A 25,531-nucleotide genomic window follows, 5' to 3' on the forward strand; every position below is an offset into this window, starting at 1 on the left:
TTCAAAACTAAGCTATGACTCGTTCATCGCAGCCCGTCGTCTCCAAACACTGATCGCAGTATAAAGTTATTAACGTGACGTCAGAGTCATCAGATCTGCTTAAACATGTGACATTCTCATATTTTCATAAGAAAACAAACTTTCACTTTTAAATAAATCAAACAGTGAGGCCACGTCGGGCTGTTGGACTCCTGCGGTCGCGTCACGCCCGACATGCTGAGGAGCACGCCGGGCATGAACGAGTCAGGAAGCTAATCATTAGCATTAGCATTACCATGCAACAAACAGAAAAGTACGTTCATGTTGTGGAGAGAATCCATTTAGTCGTTTTAATAATTATAACAAAGATAAATACAGGAGTAAACTCTCACATCAGATTAAACAGGCTGCTCATTGGTACAACGCCACTTCGCCATGATGTCACCTTGATGGGCTGTGATTGGCTGACACCAACGTACCAAAGGTCAATTCTTCACATAACAGAATTGGGATTTCTTTGGACTTCGATCAGCGACACATTGAAGGATTGATTTTCTGGAGCGTGGCGAGCGGAGAGTGTGCACGGGTAGCCAGGGAGGGTAACGGCTTCCAGACCTCACGCCGGTGATCGTCATGTAATAAACTCTGTGACAAACACAGATCAACGACACTTTATGATGTTTGAAGCGTTGATGCTAAACTGCACGATGATCACATGGCTTCATCATCACCACCATGACTCAGGGTTTAGCAGACAAGCTAACAGCTGTAGCCTTATAAACCCAGAATATAAACCCAGAGGAGACGAGATGATGTTTAATGTCCCTGATAATCGCACTGTACTTTCACTCGTTAGCAACCGCTTCTTTAAAGACGTCAAAACTTCACAAGTATTCACGACCATCTTTAATATCGTACAACAAACAAATGTCTGTTTTGCTTTGGAAGCTCGATCCGAAGGCAGCTGGAGGTTCGACCGGTCCAGCTGCCTTCGGATCGAGCCTGGATGACTCTGTACATCTCTAATGCTCCTCATTACAGGCATCTAACCGACAACCAAAAACTACCGTGTGATGCTAATATGCTAACTTACTTCCTGGTTCTTTACTGCGATGTAGCGGGCGCCTGGAGATCAGACCAGCAGCACGCTGCAGTCGTGTGTCGCGGGCCGTTTGGAACAAACAGCCTTTGTTGTTGGTTCGAGCGTCAAAAAACCAAATACTGAACGTGTTTTTAAATACCAAACAAAACGTTTCCACATCTCTCGGGTGGAGATGTTTTCCCCTCACGTCAAATAAATCACTGATGAAGAAGTTCTCGTGGTCTTTGTTCATCCCGACGCGTGAATGTGCATTTTAATACGTTCTCTGATTGGAAACATGTTTCAAAGCTGCGTCTGATGTCAGCCGTCTGAGGGTCCAACACGTGTCGAGGGTTTCAGGGTCGGTCCGCCGCGTCCTCAGGGAGTCCCTGTTGCGTTGGGCAGGTTGCCCGCGTGGTTGGTGGCGGGCAGCTGGAGTCTTTTTCTGTCCCTTTTCCTCCCGAGTCCTCCTCGAGTGCTGTTTCTTCTTTCTGAGAGACGAAGACAAACAACACAAGAAAGACGTTTTCATGAAACCAAACTTGAACCGTTCAGAAAACAAGATGATAAAATCAGCCTGAAATTCATACGGAGACACGGAGACAGAAGTTCATGCTACACTCGAACTGTTTGGACTACAAATGCTCTCCTTTGAAAGCTAACAATCTGTAGTCTTTCAAACTGCAGCTGATATCGTCTGCTCTCAGGACAGCCATGATCTCATTGGCTGTTAAAGGCTGGCAACCGTGAATTGAAGCATGTATTTGGACCAATGAGAGGAGAGCTCTGAGTGAGGTCTCCATGGTGACGTGACTGTAGAGGAGAACAACAAAGAGTTCTGGATTCAGTGGTTCCCTGGATCTGGATGGTGAGTCCGTACAGTCGTGTTTGTGTTTGTCGTTGGTCAGACAGGAAATGATCCGTGTTGATTGTTCCTCTTCACAGCTGCTGTGCACCTTTACCTGTCCTCGTCACCACGTTACGCACGAGCGCCGTCCACGCGGCGAGGAGTGCCGTGTTCTTTCAGACCTCCATATTTGAGCAGAGGATGGTGAAAAAGGTGCGGAGCGGGTGAAGAGTCCTTTGAGGAAGCGTTAATGTGGTTCAGGTGTTCGGGCGCCTCAGAATGTGATCCAGGATCTCAGACTGTCACTGAAATATTCCCGTTGATGTATCGCCGAGTGCAGAGGCAGAAGAATGTGTGTTCGCCGCTCACAGCAGACTGGATGATGTTTTTAGAGCTCTGGGACTTCAGGTTCAGGACTTCAGGGAGTTGGAAGTAAGCGCAGAAATGTGTTGATACTTTATGAGCCGGATCAGGTTAGACCTTATCCACATATCTCCCTTAGCTGTCTCCTGTTATTACAGCGCTTCAGCCCACAGAGGAAATGTGGTTTTGATGTTCAGCCGAGACGAGCTGCAGAATGTTTGGCTCCAGATGAAGTTTGGAATATTATTTCTTTAGATATGAAGCAGAGAGGAGAAACACAACAGTCCTCTCTGGATACTCTGTGCTACTTGTTTCTCTTGGTTACCATGGTAACTAAAGGTGAACTCTATGGTGTTAGATTTGTCTCTGTCTTTATGTCTGCAGCGCCCTGTGGAGAACGTCTGAGCGTCCCTGCGTACGATGAGCGTGCAGCGATAACAACAAGCTGCTCGAGGAAATCTTCAAAACCTGCAAAAATAAAAGTAAATATCAAAATATGTTTGACCTCACTCAGCCTGAATGAGGTTTGATCTGTCCCAATTTAAAAGAGATCCAAGGGTCCGTGTTTGTCAGCTTCCTGTCCAACAGGAAGTAGACCAACTCCACGTCCATGGCTAAAATCCAGTCAGAGGACAGAGTCTCTGTACGGAGGCCCAGAAGGGACAAAGCTTCACTTTAGGAGGAGACTGAGTTTTATTTTGAAGGGACAATGGAGCAGCTTCACCTTAGGAGGAGACTGAGTTTTATTTTGAAGGGACAATGGAGCAGCTTCACTTTAGGAGGAGACTGAGTTTTATTTTGAAGGGACAAGCAGCTTCACTTTAGGAGAAGACTGAGTTTTATTTTGAAGGGACAAAGGAGCAGCTTCACTTTAGGAGAAGACTGAGTTTTATTTTGAAGGGACAAAGGAGCAGCTTCACTTTAGGAGGAGACTGAGTTTTATTTTGAAGGGACAAGCAGCTTCACTTTAGGAGAAGACTGAGTTTTATTTTGAAGGGACAATGGAGCAGCGTCACTTTAGGAGGAGACTGAGTTTTATTTTGAAGGGACAATGGAGCAGCTTCACTTTAGGAGAAGACTGAGTTTTATTTTGAAAGGACAAAGCTTCACTTTAGGAAGAGACTGACTTTTATTTTGAAGGGACAAGCTGTGGACTCTACCTTCAAAATAAAATCAACATCGACTGTGGGTAAAAACGGGTAATCAAACACTCCTGACCACGTGTGCGGTTGTGTTTTCGCCTCCTTCAGACTGCGATGATAATGGCGGCCATATTGTTCGAGGGTTCGAGTTTAAAGGTACGACAGAGATCCACATTTACTGACTCGCTCTTCTTTGTCCCGCTTCCATCCCGACGTCTCCTCATGAAACACAAAGACTTCATTCCTTCAAAATAAAGTCAGACAGCAAAGAGCGTCTCTGGGGCCAGCAGGTGTTTTCTGAGGGGGGTCGTGCTCGCTGCTGGATTCCTCGCCGCAGGTTTGTCACACGTTTGTTTACTTGTCGTGTTGGAGGTTAAAGTGATTAAAAGATTTGTCTGTTTACGTTCCCTCGTCTCTCTTTTCTCCCCCTCAGATACGCCGTGATTGCGATGCGCCGTCATCTGCCCTTCATTACAAACTCTCCTCCACATGCAGAGGCTCCGCCCCTCTCGTCCTCTGCCATCCCTTCCACCCCGCGGTCTGTCCTTCGTTAGTCACGCTGTCACCGCCGCTCTGATTCTGGACGCTGCCCTGATGAGTGGGAGGAGCCACAGCCTGTCCTCACATGCCTCCTCTCTGTCATGTCCTCACAGGGAGGGACGGAGACGCACTCGTCTGTCCTCAGGATGACAGTAAAGAGTGTTTCAGGTGGATCAGCTGTGAGGGGGGGGGGCAATCTGAACCCGACCCTGAAAGGTTTCTTCATGGTACCGCGGCCCGTCGGTTCAGCCCCCGCTGTGACCAACAGGGAAGATCTGCAACCATGAGACCGACTAATCAGTGTTGACCTTTGACCTTTTCTGTCAGTTAACACAGCAGCTGCCATGGTAACGACATTGACAGTGTTTGTGTTGGTTAAACCAGGACATGTGCGAGCTGGGACTCCGGACCTTGACTATGATCCGGTCGTTTGGTCCGCCTCTTTTTTTGACGACATGTTAAAAATGTTTCACAACATCGAGAAAAAAATCTGATCTGTGAAATTTAATTTCCACCTGTAACAAAGTTTCCCAGCATGTTGTCATTTAACTCCAGAGATCTGTGATCTTTAATCGTATCAGGAGAATCATTTTACTCTTATCCTCACACACACACACACACACACACACACACACACACACACACACACACACACACACACACGGTTTATAGTTTCATGACAGTGAACCATCCCTCAGCCATCTTAACTGAATCAAGCCTTGCATTGGAAAACTGCCCGGCTCATCACATAACAAGCTAACCACAGACACACACACACACACACACACACACACACACACACACACACACACACACACACACACACACAAATGTTGTCCTTGTGGCTACTCTCCCCAGTTCCATTGATTCTGTAAAACACTGGACCACATCAGAGGAGGATTCTCCTGATGATCACGTGACCTGAATCAACAAACACGCCGGCGTGTAGCGAGCCTTTAAAGTGTCAGATCTATAGACGTGAGTCTGGATTCTGATTGGTTGGCGGGTCTGGTTGTTTTTCTAATGAATGGAATTTCCTAAAAGAAATCAGAACATTGAATGTGTCACTAACGAGATCGTGAGAGCAGCATGAGTGTGCAGGAAGGCGAGTCCACTGACTTTATGTCAAACAGACGTTGTGGTGTTGGCTGGTGTCCAGTATAAAACCAGTAGGAGTTGTGTTGCATGTTCAGGTTACCAGTTTGAACATCAGTAGCAGGCAGGTCGCTGAGATGTGCATTTAAAAGACGGGCCTAAAAACTGCACTATCTTTAATGGCCAGCAGGGGGCTAACTGCGTCCACTGACGCCGTTTAAAGTTTGCGTAAAAATGTTCAAATTCACCAGTGGGGGTCTTAGCTAACGTAGTTTATCTCGTCTAACGAAACATCAACATCTCTTCAGCTTGTGTGAACCACAGACCTTATTACAGACACATTCAACATCACCATTTAGACTTTTAGAGTTAGGAACCCATGGAGCTAACATGCTAACTCACTTCCTGGTTTTAGGACTCATTACTGTACCAGTCTATAGTCCTTCTTGTCAGCAGATCAGAGCCGAGTGGCCTCCCCAATATTCTGACCTGTGATTGGCTGTTTATCGAGTCAGAAGCTGGACTTTGGTTCAGGTGTCCGTTGGCTAAGATTTGCTCAGTGACTTTGGGAGAGAGAGGTCAGACCCATGCAGAGCTGGCTAAACACTGAAGCTACAGTGTCTCTACATGCAGAGCTGGCTAAACACTGAAGCTACAGTGTCCACCACATGCAGAGCTGGCTAAACACTGAAGCTACAGTGTCTCTACATGCAGAGCTGGCTAAACACTGAAGCTACAGTGTCCACCACATGCAGAGCTGGCTAAACACTGAAGCTACAGTGTCCACCACATGCAGAGCTGGCTAAACACTGAAGTTACAGTGTCCACCACATGCAGAGCTGGCTAAACACTGAAGCTACAGTGTCCACCACATGCAGAGCTGGCTAAACACTGAAGCTACAGTGTCTCTACATGCAGAGCTGGCTAAACACTGAAGCTACAGTGTCCACCACATGCAGAGCTGGCTAAACACTGAAGTTACAGTGTCCACCACATGCAGAGCTGGCTAAACACTGAAGCTACAGTGTCCACCACATGCAGAGCTGGCTAAACACTGAAGCTACAGTGTCTCTACATGCAGAGCTGGCTAAACACTGAAGCTACAGTGTCTCTACATGCAGAGCTGGCTAAACACTGAAGTTACAGTGTCCACCACATGCAGAGCTGGCTAAACACTGAAGCTACAGTGTCCACCACATGCAGAGCTGGCTAAACACTGAAGTTACAGTGTCCACCACATGCAGAGCTGGCTAAACACTGAAGCTACAGTGTCCACCACATGCAGACCTGTGTGAGCATGATGATGATTCATTGGTTTTGTTTGCTCGTCTTGGACTTCATTTTCAACACTGCAGCTCGTATCATAACGTTTAGTAAAACGTGTGTGTGTGTGTGTGTGTGTGTGTGTGTGTGTGTGTGTGTGTGTGTTCCCTCTGCGGCCACGCCCTAACCCTCAGCATCATAAAACCTGACCTGCCAAGCGTTCGACAGTAACCCTCCTCACTGAGCGTCAGCGATGTTCTGATGAAACCACAGATATGTTGATGCTGTAGCAGGAATGTGACCTTCACAGCGAGCATGTTTACCAAATCAGATGTTCTCTGTGCTCCTCTGCACTCCACGCCAGACAGCAGCCAAGTCCTCTCATGAGCTCAGCAGGTGCAGTAGGTCTCAGTAATTACAGGGAGTAGCTGTCCTCATTATGTTTTATAGGACAACATGAGAGTAAACAACTTCCCTCTCAGGGAGTCCGAGTCATCGAGTCAGAGCGACCTGCGTGTTTAAACCTCCTGTGCTGGATCACCTGATGAGACACAGCGAGGAGAACCTGCTCCTCTCAGGCCGTCCTGCTCCTCCTGCTCCTCTCAGGCCGTCCTGCTCCTCTCAGGCCGTCCTGCTCCTCTCAGGCCGTCCTGCTCCTCCTGCTCCTCTCAGGCTGTCCTGCTCCTCTCAGGCCGTCCTGCTCCTCCTGCTCCTCTCAGGCCGTCCTGCTCCTCCTGCTCCTCTCAGGCCGTCCTGCTCCTCCTGCTCCTCTCAGGCCGTCCTGCTCCTCCTGCTCCTCTCAGGCCGTCCTGCTCCTCTCAGGCCCTCCTGCTCCTCTCAGGCCGTCCTGCTCCTCCTGCTCCTCTCAGGCCGTCCTGCTCCTCTCAGCCCGTCCTGCTCCTCCTGCTCCTCTCAGGCCGTCCTGCTCCTCTCAGGCCCTCCTGCTCCTCTCAGGCCCTCCTGCTCCTCTCAGGCCGTCCTGCTCCTCCTGCTCCTCTCAGGCCGTCCTGCTCCTCCTGCTCCTCTCAGGCCCTCCTGCTCCTCCTGCTCCTCTCAGGCCCTCCTGCTCCTCTCAGGCCCTCCTGCTCCTCTCAGGCCGTCCTGCTCCTCTCAGGCCGTCCTGCTCCTCCTGCTCCTCTCAGGCCGTCCTGCTCCTCTCAGGCAGTCCTGCTCCTCCTGCTCCTCTCAGGCCGTCCTGCTCCTCTCAGGCCGTCCTGCTCCTCGCTCTCTAATCACTTCCTGTTGTCTCTGTTTGCCTCCAGGCCTCGTCTCTGACTTCCTGCCTGTGTTGCAGGCTGAGCTCGTCTGCTCTCCACGCTGTCATTAATAAACTAACAAACATGTCGTCTTCCTTTAATCACTCTTTAACTCTCAGACCTGTAAATGTTCCATCAGCTCGCTTTCCACCTTCAGGGGGCCAATCACAGAGATAGTCACAGTGAAGCGTCAGACTGTTTCATGCTGCAGTTTTATTCTTCACCTTGCAGGCGAGCGGCTCACTGGAAGCGTCGCCTGACTGACAGCTCAGGCCCCGCCTCTTTTGAGATCTCAAGGTGCTAAAAAAGTGTCTTTGAGGTCACATGGTGTCAAAGACGCTCACACACTGCACACACTCCGCTCTGCTCAGAGTGTGTTTTAAATGTGTTCTTGGCTAGCTTAGCCGTAGCGTGCAGAGCCGCGAGGGACATTGCCAGACAGAACAAGACGATGACAGAGCTATCAGAGACACCGATGAGTCCTCCTCATCTGAGAAGAATAAAACAACGAGCGAGGGAGCGCGAGGAGGCGAGCCTGTTCTGATCTGAACAGTGAGGGACCAGTTTGTGAACTGATGATGATGATTGCTGCAAATGACACGGCGTCCACTGAGGGCGGAGACATGTCTCTGTAGTGTCCCAAAGAAGATGTAAACTAACATAGTTTAAAGTTTAAAGCACTAAATCAGAGAGCTGCTCTCTTCCTCTGTGATCAATCAGCCAATCAGAGAGCTGCTCTCTTCCTCTGTGATAAATCAGCCAATCAGAGAGCTGCTCTCTTCCTCTGTGATCAATCAGCCAATCAGAGAGCTGCTCTCTTCCTGTGTGATCATGAAGGAAACCTGCTGTGTTGAAGCTTCTCTGACAACAATGCAGCAGCCAGTATGTCCTCCTTCTAACTTTAGATTCTGCTCCTGAATGCTCTGGATCTGATTGGACCAGAGAAGGTAGGCGGGGCTTTGAAGGCCGTTTTGGACGCCCCTGGGTTTGCCAGATATGAGAGCAGTTATCAGGTGAACAGGTGTTGCAGCGATGGAAGCGGGCAGTGGGACTGCTTCAGATAGAAGTGATTGTCTCTGCATGTTTCTAATGAGAGAGACGGAGAGGACGGTCTCTCCGTCTGCCGCTTACATCTTAAAACGTGACTCCGCCTCCTTTTAGTCCACATGTAACGCTGGTCATGAACACGAACAGACGGAGGAGACGATAATGACTAAATCCACTGTCCTGAATCTGTGTTGTGTAGAAGCTGTCGACATGGGTTAAAGTTGTTTTGAAGAAAACAGAAACACAGATTTATTGACCCCGCCCCCTCAGCCCCCCCCCCGCCCTCAGCCCCCCCACCCCCCCGCCCTCGTGTTTCAAACAATGATTCATTACCATCTCTAGAAATGTCTCCCCAAGATTACAAAGCTAGCTCAGCAGGGGTTTGTTTGCTGTCCTTTCAGAGCCAGCTCTTGTTAGTGGAGGATTTATGTTTCCTTCTGTGACTCAGCACGGAGCGCCGCTCGGATCGCCGCTCGGATCGCCGGGAACTCTCTGACACTGACATGTTGGATCTGTCTGAGCTGTTCCTGTCTCGAGGTTTCCCCTTCAAACCGGCGTGCTGTGATGAACGCTGTCACACGGTCACACGGTCCACAGCGTTTTCATCGTCTAACTCAAACTGTTGTTGTGACTTTTTAACTCGTCTGTTTGCAAACAACATTTCAACACGCTGTGAAGCCGAGCACGGAGCGAACACGCAATGCTGACGTCTCTGCCCCCTAGTGTTTAAAATGGGTACTGCAGTCTAATCTCTACACATTACAGAGAGCTGTGTCTGTCGCTTTAAATATGTAAATGAGCTGTGTCTGACCACGCCCCCTCTCTGCTCAGAACAGGCTGTTTCTGTGTCTGTAGCTTTAAATATGTAAATGAGCTGTGTCTGACCACGCCCCCTCTCTGCTCAGAACAGGCTGTTTCTGTGTCTGTAGCTTTAAATATGTAAATGAGCTGTGTCTGACCACGCCCCCTCTCTGCTCAGAACAGGCTGTTTCTGTGTCTGTAGCTTTAAATATGTAAATGAGCTGTGTCTGACCACGCCCCCTCTCTGGAAGGGCTCGGGTGTACTCGCTGCTTTCTGGCTCCATGTCCTATTGTTGACGGTGAGAAGGCAGACTCAGAGGGCAGAACAAACACCTAGCTGTGGGAGTGTCACCCACCTGGGGGAGGGGCTACTGCCCTTTGTGATGTCATGAAGGGAACATCTCCAAACGGCCTGTTTGAGCAGGCAGAAGATGGAGAGGACGGACTGTTCTCATCACTGGGGGGTTTGGAGACAGAAACATGGAGGAGTTTAAAAAGGGTGGCGCTCGGGGCGCTGAAGATAAATCTGTTTATTTTGATTTTGACTGAAAGGAGCGAGAAGGACGAACCGTTCAGTCACAAACATGTCATGTGGGATTTCCTTCTTCTTGCTCTTCATTAAACAGATCAACATGTGAGAGGTGGTTCCCTCCCTTCAGGCCGTCATCACAAACGAGTCCGGGATGTCATCATTCAAACCCCCAAATCATCACAACAACAACAACTCGCCCAGCTCACGCTTTACTGACTCTCCCCGGGCTGGAAACCAGCAGGAAACCACACGGCGGATTATTCCAGCAAATGTTTCCAAACGTTTGTTTATGGTCACGTAATAAACGACCTCGGGCTGGCGTGGCGTCGACGCAGCAGAGGAGGGAAGCTGCTGTCTGAGAGTTTGAGGAGGACGGAGAGTCGACCAAACGGTGACTCGCCTGCTTTACTTTCGCTTAACAACAACATCGTGCAGGCGGTTGCCATGGTAACCGTTTAAAGACACTGCGGTCCAAGAAGACGAGCTGATGTACCCGAGTACAATCACAGCAGCGGCAACGATAAACATGGCGGCTCTGTCATGCTGTCAGTGTGAGGGTATGACAGCGAGGGGGGGGGGGGGGGGGGGGGGGGGCGTCAGGTGATCATCAGGAGTAACACATGTTGGAGCAGACGCTTGGCGTTTTAAACTGCACACGCGTGTCGGCGCTGAACACAGACGTCATCGAGACAATAATCACTTGATGACGAGCTGTAAAACTCTGAGGTCATTAGCCCCGCCCCCCCCACGTCTCACCTGTCGGACACTTCTTCTTCATCCTGCACCGCTGCGTCTCGCTGTGGGACGAACAGAGCGACGGCGGTTTATCTTCAGATGACCCGCCCCCCCGAGTCCTGGTCTGCTTCCCCCACCTGAAGCCGCAGGTGACGCCTTCTCGGAGACAGGTGCTCCAGTCGCTCCACGCTCCCACCGGAGCCAGGACGCAGTTATCTACGAGAGGAGGAGGAGGAGACAACCTTTACTCAACCTTTGACTGTTTCTTTGTTGAAGGCGGAGTCAGGAGAAATGTGTAGCTACGCTGCACGCTAACACATGCTAGCACAAGCTAGCACAAGCTAGCTGCCGGTGTTTGTCAGCTTCCTGTCCAAACAGGAAGTAGAGCAGCTCCACGTCCAACACAAGGTTCAGCCTGCTTTTAGAAGCAGCTTTCTCCTCTCGCTGTTTCTCCTCACTCTGATTAGAGTTTCTCTTCTTTGCTGCTACATCCACGTCCGTCATATTCACCGCTTTGACTCTCCTCCAATCACTGAGCTGTATCCACTCACACTTTTTCTCCAAACGTACGAAAGTGTGAAGTCACAGGGCGCTTCAGAGACGGCGGATTAAAAAGAGATGTGGAGATGAGAGTGAGTGTCAGATGAGCAAGCTCACGTCCCGACACATGGAGCGCTCGCTCCTGACCCCTGGCTAACACGCCGGACTCGTTAGAGACAGATGAACTCCAGATGACACATTAACACACACTCACTGATTCTGATGTCATTCACACAAATCAGCGTCTGCAGCTTTTTCCAACGCGCCGCAGCGGCCCGCTCTGTGCCATCATTTCCTCTAATCACCATTATCATGTCAGATCCCGGCTCGGGAACCAAAAGGTTTCCCGTAGCTGGAGGTGTGTACCCACAGTCCGCCGAGAAACCTCAACATCTGCATGAGAAGCAGATGTGGCGAGCCCAGCAGCAGCAGGAGCAGCAGCAGCTGCAGGAGCTGCAGGAGCTGCAGAGGTTGCAGGTGGACGGCAGACGGAGAGACTTATCTCACCTACTTACAGATCGGAGGAAACGCTGTGAAGCCTGCCGGAGGGCGTCCGAGGTGAACGGATGAAACGCTCCAGGAGAGAGAGAGAGAAGTGAACGACGTGCCGCCTGATTAATCACGCCTCCCTCCTGACCGCCGTCATCACCGCTCTCTACGCTCACAGTCTGTGAGGTCACGCAGTGTTTCACCTTACAGGACGGGAGCTTCACACACACACACACACACACACACACACACACACACACACACACACACACACAAACACAGTCAGACATGCACACACACACACACACACACACACACACATACACACGCACACAGACATGCACACACACACACACACACACACACACACACACACACACACACACAGTCAGACATGCACACACACACACACACACACAGTCAGACATGCACACACACACAGTCAGACATGCACACACACACAGTCAGACACACACACACACACACACACAGTCAGACACACACACACACTCACACACACACACACACACACACACAGTCAGACACACACACACACACACACACAGTCAGACACACACACACACTCACACACACACACACACACACACACATCGCTGCGCTGCCTGCTGGCTCTGCTGATCCTGTCTCTCCTCTGTGACGCCGCTGAAGACGATAAAGTGGGAGGAGTCATGTCGCCTCCATGACCTCCATGACCTTCAGATTTATGTAGAAACGTTGATGATCAAACTCAACTAAAAACACAACAATCAATAAAACATGAAACCTCTGTGCACAGAGCTCATTGGACCACAAAGAGAGGTTGAAGGTGTGTGTGTGTGTGTGTGTGTGTGTGTGTGTGTGTGTGGGGGGGGGGGGGGTCCTCACAGGGTCACTCACCGAAGCAGTCCGTGTGGTAGGCGAACGTCCCCGGTGGGCAGCGGCTCAGACACCTCCCCTTGTAGAGATGGAGACCAGGTTTACACTTGGTGCAGAAGTCCCGACTGAAGCAGTGTTCACAGTCTGCAGAGCGGCACTCTGAGGGACACAAGCAAACCTGACTCAGGACTGTCTCTGCACAACTCACAATCCTTCCAGGCCACCGTAGGACTCAAAGCATGGAAGCAGCTGTCCCAGCTGTTTACACCATGTGCACATTTTTATGTTATGTAGTTTTATGTTACGAGTCAGACCAGAGAGGAACACACAGACGTACTCATGCAGCGGTTGACGTCCTTCCCTCTCTGTCCATAGTGTCCGGCGGGGCAGGCGTGGAGACAGGCGCCGTGATGAGACATCCCGTCCCTCTGCAGGAACAGGAAGAGACGCTCGGGACATCGCACGCAGCCGTTCTCACGAGAACACTCCAGACAGCTGTGGCAGTCTGACGTCTCTCTGTGAGCTGTGGAGGACGACAGAGACACCATCAGAGACAAAGACATAAAGACACAGACTAACAAGTGTCTGTCTACAAGAGGTCAACATGCTCCAGCAACACACACAGAGGGGGCGTGGCCAGACACCGCTCATTTACATATTTAAAGCTACAGACACAGAAACAGCCTGTTCTGAGCAGGGCTGAAATAGAGGGGTTTATAGACATGATCAAATACAGGATCAGAGTGGATTTACAACAACACACTTCACACACATGATGAAGAGGAGCGAGGACACTGATTTCACCTGAAGAGGAGGAGGAGGTCATGTGACCTTTAAGGAGAGTTCATCTGTAGAGCAAACATGAACATGTGAACATGTCTGAACATGTCTGAACATGTGAACATGTGAACATGTCTGAACATGTGAACATGTGAACATGTCTGAACATGTGAACATGTCTGAACATGTCTGAACATGTGAACATGTCTGAACATGTCTGAACATGTGAACATGTCTGAACATGTGAACATATGTGAACATGTCTGAACATGTGAACATGTCTGAACATGTGAACATGTGAACATGTCTGAACATGTGAACATGTGAACATATGTGAACATGTGAACATGTGAACATATGTGAACATGTGGACATGTCTGAACATGTGAACATGTGAACATGTCTGAACATGTGAACATGTCTGAACATGTGAACATGTGAACATGTCTGAACATGTGAACATGTCTGAACATGTGAACATATGTGAACATGTGAACATGTGAACATGTGAACATGTGAACATGTCTGAACATGTGAACATGTCTGAACATGTGAACATGTCTGAACATGTGAACATGTGAACATGTCTGAACATGTGAACATGTCTGAACATGTGAACATGTGAACATGTGAACATGTGAACATGTCTGAACATGTGAACATGTGAACATGTCTGAACATGTGAACATGTCTGAACATGTGAACATGTGAACATGTCTGAACATGTGAACATGTGAACATGTCTGAACATGTGAACATGTCTGAACATGTGAACATGTGAACATGTGAACATGTCTGAACATGTGAACATGTGAACATGTCTGAACATGTGAACATGTCTGAACATGTGAACATGTGAACATGTGAACATGTCTGAACATGTGAGCATGCTTTCATCCAGCCTTCCTCTCTGGATATATTTCATGTATTCGCTCACACTGTTCTTCAAACAGCCGTCTTGCTCAGATGAAGAGAAAAGGAGGCTGTGAAGGCAGACGCCACAAATCCTCAACATTCAGAGGGAATTTCCCCCCGCCGAGCTCCTGAGATACGGATCTGTTGATCCAGCAGGCACGAAGAAATCCTCCTGAAGACGGCAGGAGCTCCTTTAACCTGCAGACTGAGTCTAAATATTACGTCTGGTTTAGGACGCAGCTCAGGCTCCGCCCTCTTTTAAGAGCTGCACAAGCTTAAAAAAACCCATTTCCCCCTGCAGGACCAATCAGATATAAATGATTATTTATTGTTAGTGTAAATAGAGTCACACCTTCAATCTCACACCTGAAGCTCCAGGGTTTCATTCCTCACTTGACTTTTATTTTTAGAGCGTTTTCATTGTCTGAACGCGAACGCCAGACGAATCCGCCAGAGCACGAGATCTCACAGGAAGTCACGTGATCAAACGTGAGTTCAGAAAAAATATGCTTCAGATCAGTTCACACTCATGTACAGGAAGGACGGGAGGAGGTAAGGAGGTGAAGAAGGACGGGAGGAGATAAGGAGGTAAAGAAGGAAGGGAAGGAGGTAAAGAAGGAAGGGAAGGAGATAAAGAAGGACAGGAGGAGATAAGGAGGTAGAGAAGGACAGGAGGAGATAAGGAGGTAGAGAAAGAAGGGAGGAGATAAGGAGGTAAAGAAGGACAGGAGGAGATAAGGAGGTAAAGAAAGAAGGGAGGAGATAAGGAGGTAGAGAAGGACAGGAGGAGATAAGGAGGTAGAGAAAGAAGGGAGGAGATAAGGAGGTAAAGAAGGACAGGAGGAGATAAGGAGGTAAAGAAAGAAGGGAGGAGATAAGGAGGTAAAGAAGGACAGGAGGAGATAAGGAGGTAAAGAAAGAAGGGAGGAGATAAGGAGGTAGAGAAGGACAGGAGGAGATAAGGAGGTAGAGAAAGAAGGGAGGAGATAAGGAGGTAAAGAAGGACAGGAGGAGATAAGGAGGTAGAGAAGGACAGGAGGAGATAAGGAGGTAAAGAAAGAAGGGAGGAGATAAGGAGGTAAAGAAAGAAGGGAGGAGATAAGGAGGTAAAGAAGGACAGGAGGAGATAAGGAGGTAAAGAAAGAAGGGAGGAGATAAGGAGGTAGAGAAGGACAGGAGGAGATAAGGAGGTAAAGAAAGAAGGGAGGAGATAAGGAGGTAAAGAAGGACAGGAGGAGATAAGGAGGTAGAGAAGGACAGGAGGAGATAAGGAGGTAAAGAAAGAAGGGAGGAGATAAGGAGGTAAAGAAAGAAGGGAGGAGATAAGGAGGTAAAGAAGGACAGGAGGAGATAAGGAGGTAGAGAAGGACAGGAGGAGATAAGGAGGTAAAGAAGGACAGGAGGAGATAAGGAGGTAAAGAAAGAAGGGAGGAGATAAGGAGGTAGAGAAGGACAGGAGGAGATAAGGAGGTAGAGAAGGACAGGAGGAGATAAGGAGGTAAAGAAGGACAGGAGGAGATAAGGAGGTAGAGAAGGACAGGAGGAGATAAGGAGGTAAAGAAGGACAGGAGGAGATAAGGAGGTAGAGAAGGACGGGAAGATGAGCTGAGGCTGAGATGAAGAGCAGACGATGAGTGTGCGTGAGTTGGAACAATCGAATCTGATCCTGACTAAATACCTGTGGCTGACTGCCCATGACTGCACAGTGTGTGTGTGTGTGTGTGTGTGTGTGTGTGTGTGTGTGTGTGTGTGTGTGTGTGTGTGTGTGTGTGTGTGTGTGTGAGACAGCTGAAGTCTGTAAAGCTTTCTGCGTTCTAACCTCTCTGCATGTGGTGGACACTGTAGCTTCAGTGTTTAGCCAGCTCTGCATGTAGAGACACTGTAGCTTCAGTGTTTAGCCAGCTCTGCATGTAGAGACACTGTAGCTTCAGTGTTTAGCCAGCTCTGTATGTGGTGGACACTGTAGCTTCAGTGTTTAGCCAGCTCTGCATGTGGTGGACACTGTAGCTTCAGTGTTTAGCCAGCTCTGTATGTGGTGGACACTGTAGCTTCAGTGTTTAGCCAGCTCTGCATGGGTCTGTAAAGCTTTCTGCGTTCTAACCTCTCTCCATGTTTCATCTCCAACATTGATCCTAGTTTGAGCAGCTTTCTGCTGCTGGAGCTTATTAGAAACATGCAGAGGCTTTTTAGCTCGGGTACAATCACTTCTATCTGAAGCAGTTCCACTGCCCGCTTCCATTGCTGCAACACCTGTTCACCTGATAACTGCTCTCATATCTGGCAAACCCAGGGGCGTCCAAAACGGCCTTCAAAGCCCCGCCTACCTTCTCTGGTCCAATCAGATCCAGAGCATTCAGGAGCAGTTGTTGCGTTGTTGAAGAGAAGCTTCAACACAGCAGGTTTCCTTCATGATCACACAGGAAGAGAGCAGCTCTCTGATTGGCTGATTGATCACAGAGGAAGAGAGCAGCTCTCTGATTGGCTGATTGATCACAGAGGAAGAGAGCAGCTCTCTGATTGGCTGATTGATCACAGAGGAAGAGAGCAGCTCTCTGATTGGTCCTTTAAGGTTGTGAAATGAGGGCCCCTGCTCCTTCGTCTGTGGACCTGCTGATCAGCTGCACATTGTGGAAGAATCTCAGGCATCGAGGGAGTTTAAAAAACAAACCTGAGCTCTTTATAAAGACTTGAGATCAGCAGACTCGGCGTCTTCATGGAAGCTCCTGAACGTAAGTCATCAGAAACCGAGAGTTTGAGTTCAGCTGATCCAACGAGCCGCTCGGCAGACGATCGATCGCTCAGGGAGAGATTCAGCAACCTGTCCACTTTGCTAAGTGCTAACGCTAGCTCTGTAACCCTGGAGCAGATCCTGAAGTATGGACTGACCCTGCCCTGACCCTGGGCGTCAAACCATCAACCCTGCCTGACCCTGGGCGTCAAACCATCAACCCTGCCCTGACCCTGGGCGTCAAACCATCAACCCTGCCCTGACCCTGGGCGTCAAACCATCAACCCTGCCCTGACCCTGGGCGTCAAACCATCAACCCTGCCCTGACCCTGGGCGTCAAACCATCAACCCTGCCCTGACCCTGGGCGTCAAACCATCAACCCTGCCCTGACCCTGGGCGTCAAACCATCAACCCTGCCCTGACCCTGGGCGTCAAACCATCAACCCTGCCTGACCCTGGGCGTCAAACCATCAACCCTGCCCTGACCCTTCAATGGTTTAAATAAAAAAACACATTTCAAAGTTCACCTGCCAAACATGACTCATGTACATAATGTTTGTATCAGTCTCTGTGCAGGGAAGCACCCCCCCCCCCCCCCCCCCGCTCCCCCCCCGCTCCCCCCCCCCTCCCTGCAGTGAAACAGTCCCAGGTGTTCACCATTACCTACAGTAACCTAACAGAGACGTAAATCTCACTAAAAGACGTAATAAAGGCTTCGACCTCCTGACTCCTCACGGCGCCCGCTCTCAACCCCGCCAAACCTCTCTGAAAGTAAAACTGCAGGTCGGGGGGCAGCAGGTCGGGGGGGCAGCAGGTCGGGGGGGGCAGCAGGTCGGGGGGGGCAGCAGGTCGGGGGGGCAGCAGGTCGGGGGGGGGCAGCAGGTCGGGGGGGCAGCAGGGAGGGGGGGGCAGCAGGTCGGGGGGGCAGCAGGTCGGGGGGGACAGCAGGGAGGGGGGGCAGCGGGGGAAGGGAGGGAGGGGGGGCAGCAGGGTAGAATAAAACATAAATCTGTGCTCTGTGACGTGATGCATTGTGACAGCAGGTCGACGTGTCACAGTGTGACCTCTGGTTGACCTCTGGTTGACCTCTGGTTCGCTCAGCATGTTCACACTCTGACTTCCTGTTTTACACCAAAACTTCAAAACTGTCATCAAACAGCGAGCGTGTCTCAGGACTCGTCATCTTGAGTGAGAGTCAGCGGCACCTGATGACTCCATGCAGAGCCTCTAATCATCCTCTAACGCCTCTCTGCAGCTCGCCCCTCTCTCTCTCTCTCTCTCTCTCTCTCTCTCTCTCTCTCTCTCTCTCTCTCTCTCTCTCTCTCTCTCTCTCTCTCTCTCTCTCTCTGGGAGGGGAACATCAGAAGCCAAACTGGCGCCGTAATTGAGACCGGATGATGCTCCATTAGCGCCGAATTCCTGAGGAAATGCCAGCGTGCGGATCGCGGTGTACCTGGACTGTTTTCACGAGGACTCACTGAGACTGCAGAGCGTCTGCTGCTACGTGAGGGTTCAGGACCTCAGGATCCAGGACCTCAGGATCCAGGACCTCAGGATCCAGGATCCAGGATCCAGGACCTCAGGATCCAGGATTCACATTTACGGGAATGTCTTCTTCATCCAAGTTTCCACAAACATGGATGACAAAGTGAGCGTCGTGCGGATCGCACCGTTGATCACATGTGGTCACATGGTGCATCAGGAGTGAGACCTCTCACCTCTTTACTATCTCTGCTGACTGAGGGCGCGTCACCTGCCGGGGAACATCCGAGTGCTCGTTCAGTCTGAGATGAATACATCAGTGATGACTTTGTCTGAATGCCCCCCCCCCCCCCCCCCCCGCTCAGGGCGGACATCTTGGATCCCCCTCTGATCTCCCTGAAGAGTTCCCTCTCGACACCCTGTGACCTAAAATAAAGTGATTTATTTCCTCGTCTCTCCTGGTGGAAATAAGACGAGCGAATAAAAAGAGACGTACGAACACGCCTCTCTCTCCTCGCTCGCCCACTCGCTCTCCTGTCCACTCACTGAGCTGCACTAATCTTTTCACCTGTCGCTATTCCCGATGACGCTCGTTGTTTCAGGTCACGCTGCACACATGAGTCTTACAATCAGCTCGCCTTCAGGTCCGTCGACCTCCGGGCGACCTCCGTCGACCTCCGGGCGACCTCCGGGCGACCTCCGGGGTCTCCTCGTGTCTTTAAATCATCAAGTTATGGAAAGTAAAACATCAACTCCAAACTGTGTTACCTGAAGTGTTTACAGGAGAACATGACCGGCTTGAATGAATGTTTAGCTCAGTGACGTTTCAAACTGAGCGTCTGGGTCACCTGAAGGTCGTTCTCGGGTACATGAGACCCTGTGAGCGTCCTGATGGGGGGGGGGGGGGGAATCACCCATCTAATCTGACCTTTGAGTCTTCCATGCTCACAGATCTGTGATCATCAAACGGCAGACTAACGAAGGGAAGGTCGTACTCACCGCTCTGCCTCTGCCCGACGCCAGAGCCCGTCCTGATCACCTCACAAAGCAAAGACATCACAAAGGCAACGACTCGCAGATGCATCTGGGCTGCTGGCGAGCGCCCGCTTCAGCGCCGGGCTGAGCTCATCTGCAGGGACTCCAGGGATGGCGTCCGGAGGATGGAGCTTTAGATCCACAGCGAGAAGAAGAGAAGACGAGGCGGCGTTCCTTAAAGGTGAGAGGCGAGTCCTTCACGCTGAAGAGGCCAGGAGACGGCGGTCGTGAAGCAGAGAAGAAGAAGAGGAGGACACTGAGAGGAGCCTCGTGTGCTCGCTGGCAGCTCCGAGGGAACACGCACCATTTAACTACCTCTGTCGAATCTGCGATAAACGAGCTCCACTTATCCCTCAGCCATCTTTAACCCTTTAAAGGCTCTCACTCTCAGGGGCCATAAGTGGTTCCATATTTCCCGCTTGATCTTCTGGCCCCCCTCCCTCTCTCCCTCTCTCCCGCCCCCCCCCTCCCTCTGGCTCTATCTATTGTTGTGCAGTCTCTTCTTTTCACCATCCTGCAGCGGGTGAAGTGCGAGCCTGTTAAAAGCAGGCGGTGAGTAAACTTAATGTGACCACCGTGAGCGCGCGGCGAGCAGCTGCACAGCAGGTCTGTGCGGCTGCATAGAGGAGGTGCGATGAAGACGAGCTGCAGAGGAGGTGCGATGAAGACGAGCTGCAGAGGAGGTGCGATGAAGACGAGCTGCAGAGGAGGTGCGATGAAGACGAGCTGCAGAGGACTCTTTGGTCATACATCTGTTACGAGCAAATCAACGTGCTCATGTTGCACCGTACGCGAGAAGGTGGATCAACAGGATTCATGAGCCGCTCGCCGGCGTGCTGTCAGAGCAGGAAGTGCAAAACATACAAATCTGTAAAAAGATCAAACGTTCAGAAAATTGAGTCTAAAACATGAAGCAGGATTTCAGTTTCCTTCAAACAAACAACAATAAAAAGAAATGAAGTGAGATGATTGGATTATTTCAGATGTGGAGAAACTGTGTGTGTGTGTGTGTGTGTGTGTGTGTGTGTGTGTGTGTGTGTGTGTGTGTGTGTGTGTGTGTGTGTGAAGGCTCACAGCTCACGCCGTGTGGTCGCAGTGATGTGGCTTCGACTTTGACTCACGACCTTTAGTTGCATGTGATCCTCTCCGCTTATTGCTCAATGTCACGTCTCTATTTGGCCTCATTAAGCCTTCAAAGATGTTCCAGCTCGTTCTCTCGGGAGCGAGTGAAGATGAACCCCAGACGTTCCCTGTGTCAGTCACACCGCAGACGCTCCGCCTCCTTCACGTATCACCGCCGACCTCGGGGCTCTGAAACTGGAGCTTCTCCTCCGGCTGTCAGGACGGCCGAACGGCGAGGGGCCGAGAACGAAAGGTCACACGGGTCACTCAGTCCTCCGTTCGATCAGCGGAGGGACGAGATGGAAGCTCGACATCGTCCAAGAAGGTGTGAAGTTCAACTTTAGGGGCTGAGGTCAGAGACGGCGTTTCAGAGAGCTCCTCGCCATCACCCGTTACCTTCTTCTTCTTCTTCCTCAGTAATGTTCCTGAGTCAGACGAGCGTCTCCTCCGTCATTGGAGGGATCAGGAGGATACCGGCCCTTTAAATAAATCCGTCAGTTTTGTGTCACTCTTTGAAAAAAACAAAAACCCCAAACTGGTTGAGTTCCCTTCCAGTGGACGTCTCTCTTGAGCTGGGCGGTTTGAACTGGTTTCTCTCGCTGCCACATGAAGCCTGATGATGGTTTATACTCGTGGTTTGAAGCCGCAGCGTTTTTACGAGTAAACTGCGGCCTGCGGCGTCCTCTGAGAGACGGGAAGGACCGCCTCTGAGCTCGCTGCCTCCGTCTGATTGGCTCTGCTGACGGGGAGTTCAGACCAGCGTGTTAGCGTACATGCTAAGTTATCTGCTAACGGTGTTTCACCTCCTCAGCGCTCTGATCACCTTCTTACTCTCCGTTACTCATTCTTATTGGTTCTCACTCTAACTCCCGCCCACTTACGCTCTCCTGGTCTTTGTCAGCTTCCTGTCCAACAGAGGAAGACTCTGAGTCTGACTGAGGGCGGCTGTGGCTCAGTGGGTAGAGTCATCGTCTCACTACCGGAAGGTCGAGGGTTCGATTCTCAACTCCTGCGAGCAACAAGTCTGATGTGTCCTTGGGCAAGGCACTGCTCCTCCTGCTCTGTCAGGGTGTCTGCAGGTCGAACGCTTGGTGCGCTAATTTACCCCCTCTGGGATAAATACAGTTTTGGAAAAAGGAAGTAGTATTTTATTTTGAAGGAGACAGCAGCTGATTCTGTTTTTACCGTCTGTACGGCCTGTCTGAGTCTTGGTCTTGCAGTTGGACTCTGACTGTCCTGGGTGCAGAGGCGGGTCCAGACCTGTTGGACTGGTTTGGCCCAGTTCACACCAGTAAAGAGTTTTTATTTCTCCCTTCTGTCACAATTCAAAGTATTAAAAAAAAAACTTGCAAACACACATCTGCACTTTGAAACCTATGAGCTGTCTGAAAGTTTGATTGCAGCCTAAAACAAGGCAACGAGCCAATCAGAGTCAAGGATTTCAGGGCGACCAATAACATTTCAAGTAGAGCTCGTGCCTCCGCTGGCCGACCCTTCCTGACATTTCAGATTAAATACGACTTTCGGTGCTGTACGACAGAAACACCGAACAGTCACATTTTTGATGTGAGGAATCACGGGAGTGATTCTCTCTGCTGCTCCCTCCATGAAAAACGACCTCCGAGATGACCGAGGTTGAGACCGTTTACAGACGAACAGGACGTCAGCTTCCAGCAGCAGCTCACGCTTCCTAACGTGTCCACGGTTTCCACGGCAACAAGGCGACCACAACAAGGCCTGTCCTTTGACAACTATCAGATAATAAAGAAGGTAAAAATGTTGTTTGTGGAAGCAGGACCAGACAGAGACCGGAGACGAGTCTAGAATCAGGTACAGGTCTTAATCTAATCACGGCATCCACGCCATCCACATCCTGCCTGGAACGCCATCTCTCCGTGTTCCCTCTTTGTCTTTGAAAAATCAGATCAAGATGACTGGACTGTTGGCGGGCTGCGCATCATGTGACCGTTGTTGGTTGTAGGCACTGCTGTGCATCCCCCCGTCATTTAAAAAAAAAGGAGAGGAATGTGATTGGATAATAGGAAAAATATGTTTTATTGAGGAGGGAAGTCAAAAAGTGTATAAACAAGTCAGTGAGGTATGCGGGGTTCAGGGGACTCCAGTCCAGAAAACAATTATTTAGGAACCATAAAGCGTCTGCACGCTCGCACACAAGAGGAATCCCAGTCACAGAAACGCTTCGCCGCACGCCTCGAGTCTCAGAGGCGAGGAACGCCATGGAGCGAGAGAAAAGCCTTCACCCCTCTGATCCGCTGCACGCTCGCCACAAACTTCTGCAAGTTCATCACTGACGGGAGTTTGGCGTCTCGTTGGGAGCGGCAGGTTCACTTATTACGCTGTGGAGCGACTTCCCTCACTGACTGACTGATGGTCATGAAGTGGACAGAAGCCACTAAACACATTGTTAGCACACGGCTAACTCTGCAGCGAACACAGGCGGCGGCTGGTTCTCCGGCTGAAGTCGACTTCCAGAATAAAGATCGAGATCTGGAATCCAAGCGGCTATAGTGAGCTTCCTCTGGAGGAAGGAGGTCGGGAGGAGGTCGGAGTAGAGCTGCTACTCCTTCAGTTTGAAAGAAGCCGGTTGAGGTGGTTCAGGTATCTGATCAGGATCAGGATCCTCTTGGTCCCGGTGTAGACCCGGAGCTGTCACGTCTCACCTCAGGAGACCATCAGTCCCTCTCACAGCAGAAGTCCTCCTGACATCAGCTTCAGGAAGGTAGCATGACCTTCAGGAAGGTAGCATCACCTTCAGGAAGGTAACATGACCTTCAGGAAGGTAGCATGACCTTCAGGAAGGTAGCATGACCTTCAGGAAGGTAGCATCACCTTCAGGAAGGTAACATGACCTTCAGGAAGGTAGCATCACATTCAGGAAGGTAGCATCACCTTCAGGAAGGTAGCATCACCTTCAGGAAGGTAGCATGACCTTCAGGAAGGTAGCATGACCTTCAGAGCATCTGAAGAGGGTTAGAAACCAGCGAGGACGTCCAGAAGTGAAGATGTAAAACTGTTAAACATCCCCGTGATCGACTTACCGAACAAACACCTAGCTGTGGGAGGGGCTACTGCCCTTTGTGATGTCATGAAGGGAACATCTCCAAACGGCCTGTTTGAGCACACATTTTCTGAAAAGTGGAGCAGGCAGGAGACGGAGAGGATGGACTGTTCTCATCATTGGGGGGTTTGTAGACAGATAGAGACACATGTTAGAGACACATGGAGCAGAGGATTCTGGGTAATATGTGACCTTTAATGATGTGTATATTCAGAGGACTTTAAAGCTGAATACAGATGTGCAGGATTGTTTTAGACATTATAAAGTGCAGATCTGAGAGTCGGTCCCTCGGGGTTCACTGAGGACTTCGACGGTAATGACAGACTCAGACATGTGATCCTCGTTAGCACGCCGTCTCGCAGTGTTGGACTTTATAATAGCTGGTTGTTTCTGCTTCTCATAATCTCAGGATTTATTACGTCCACACACGGAGGATTCCAGCCTCCATGCTTATGCTGTTTGGATTCTGTAGCTTGCTGCTAATTAGCTAACGAGCACATGGTAACCACTCACCTCTTTACGGCGTCGTACTTTCTGATTGGTCGACTGATACATCAGCCCCAGCTCTGGGCTGTTCAGGAGGTTTGTACTATGACTCGACTTGTTTAGTCTGTTTTAATTGAATATACACTGCACATGAATAAATGACCACAGGACGGCGCCCTCACCTTGGTTGTGTCTCATTCTGAGCTTTTGACCTTCAGTACTTAAAGTGTGTTTCAGGTCACAGTGAAGATGTTCAGGTGTTTCTGTGGAAACATGTTTAACGTTGAGGAGACACTGAAGGAGCAGACATGCACGTTACACTCCCGCCATGATGACGAGCAGAGACGCCTGATTGGACGCTTCAAACGACGGACGAGGCCCAGCTGGGTCCCCCCCCCCCGACCTTTCACAGTTTGTTTCTGTGTTTGGACAGGATTGTTTTTTTAAACAGAAGAAGAAGAGACGGAGCTGCAGGTCGGAGGACAGCAGCAGGACGGAGACGAGGTGTCTCTGTGTGAGACAACGTCTCTGGATCTCAAGGAAGGCAGGAGAGGATGCAGAGCAGCGAGAGTTAACAGATGACAGCTGATGCAGAGACGAGCTTTTCCTCGGAAAACAGAGAAGAGGAGCAGGGGCTCCACACGGCCGTGACCACGGGCTAAATGTGCACCAGATGCTCCGTGTGTGTGTGTGTGTGTGTGTGTGTGTGTGTGTGTGAGAGTGAGTTATAGGCTGTAAAGTGGTACCCTATGGTAACACGAGTTTATCCGCTCGTCGTATCTCTGACACTGACACTCCAGACTCATGGACAGCATGTGCTTCACGTTGCACATGGTCTGAAAGGATGTGTAAGGTTCCTGCAGGAACGTCTGCACACCTCGCTGATCTTCACCGGAGATATGAGCGGCACGCAGAGGCCATAAACTCCTCCACATGGACGTCGTTCCTGCTTTATTACCCACCTTCAGGAGGGAAAGGTAAAGTCAGGTCAGCGAGTCACGGAGCGAGGAGGCGAGTCGTGCAGCTGTGAGCTGGTCAACAAACCACTGCGAACTAAAAACATCCAGATCCACAGGTCGACCTTTAGGAACCCGGGAGAGTGTGTGTGTGTGTGTGTGTGTGTGTGTGTGTGTGTGTGTGTGTGTGTGTGTGTGTGTGTGTGTGTGTGTGTGTGTGTGTGTGTTAGTCAGTGCTCACATAATAAACAACAACATGGTGTTATTTCATCAACAGGACAAACAAGTCGAGTGTTCATGTTTCCTACATCCTTAACTCCTCAGACGAGGACACATGTCTGAGGAGACTCCGTGTTTGTCT

General features: G+C 50.2%; 1 protein-coding gene and 1 long non-coding RNA gene across 2 annotated transcripts; both read right to left on the reverse strand.

Annotated features, from left to right (window-relative positions):
• Positions 1-1,274: 1,274 nt before the first annotated feature.
• On the reverse strand, positions 1,275-19,775 carry rspo4 (R-spondin 4). Its single transcript, XM_079341710.1, has 5 exons — positions 19,492-19,775; positions 12,924-13,109; positions 12,608-12,745; positions 10,703-10,897; positions 1,275-1,551 (listed from the first exon to the last, which is right to left on the reverse strand). The coding sequence occupies exons 1-5, from the start codon at positions 19,574-19,576 to the stop codon at positions 1,439-1,441; spliced, it is 717 nt and encodes a 238-aa protein (XP_079197836.1). The 5' UTR covers positions 19,577-19,775; the 3' UTR covers positions 1,275-1,438.
• Positions 3,012-3,586, reverse strand: LOC306822602. The gene is made up of 2 exons (XR_013778899.1): positions 3,381-3,586; positions 3,012-3,285 (listed from the first exon to the last, which is right to left on the reverse strand). It is a non-coding gene; the product is annotated as an uncharacterized lncRNA (long non-coding RNA).
• Positions 19,776-25,531: the final 5,756 nt, after the last annotated feature.

This window comes from Symphodus melops (assembly GCF_947650265.1).
Source record: "Symphodus melops genome assembly, chromosome: 4".
Classification (NCBI taxonomy): Eukaryota; Metazoa; Chordata; class Actinopteri; order Labriformes; family Labridae; genus Symphodus; species Symphodus melops.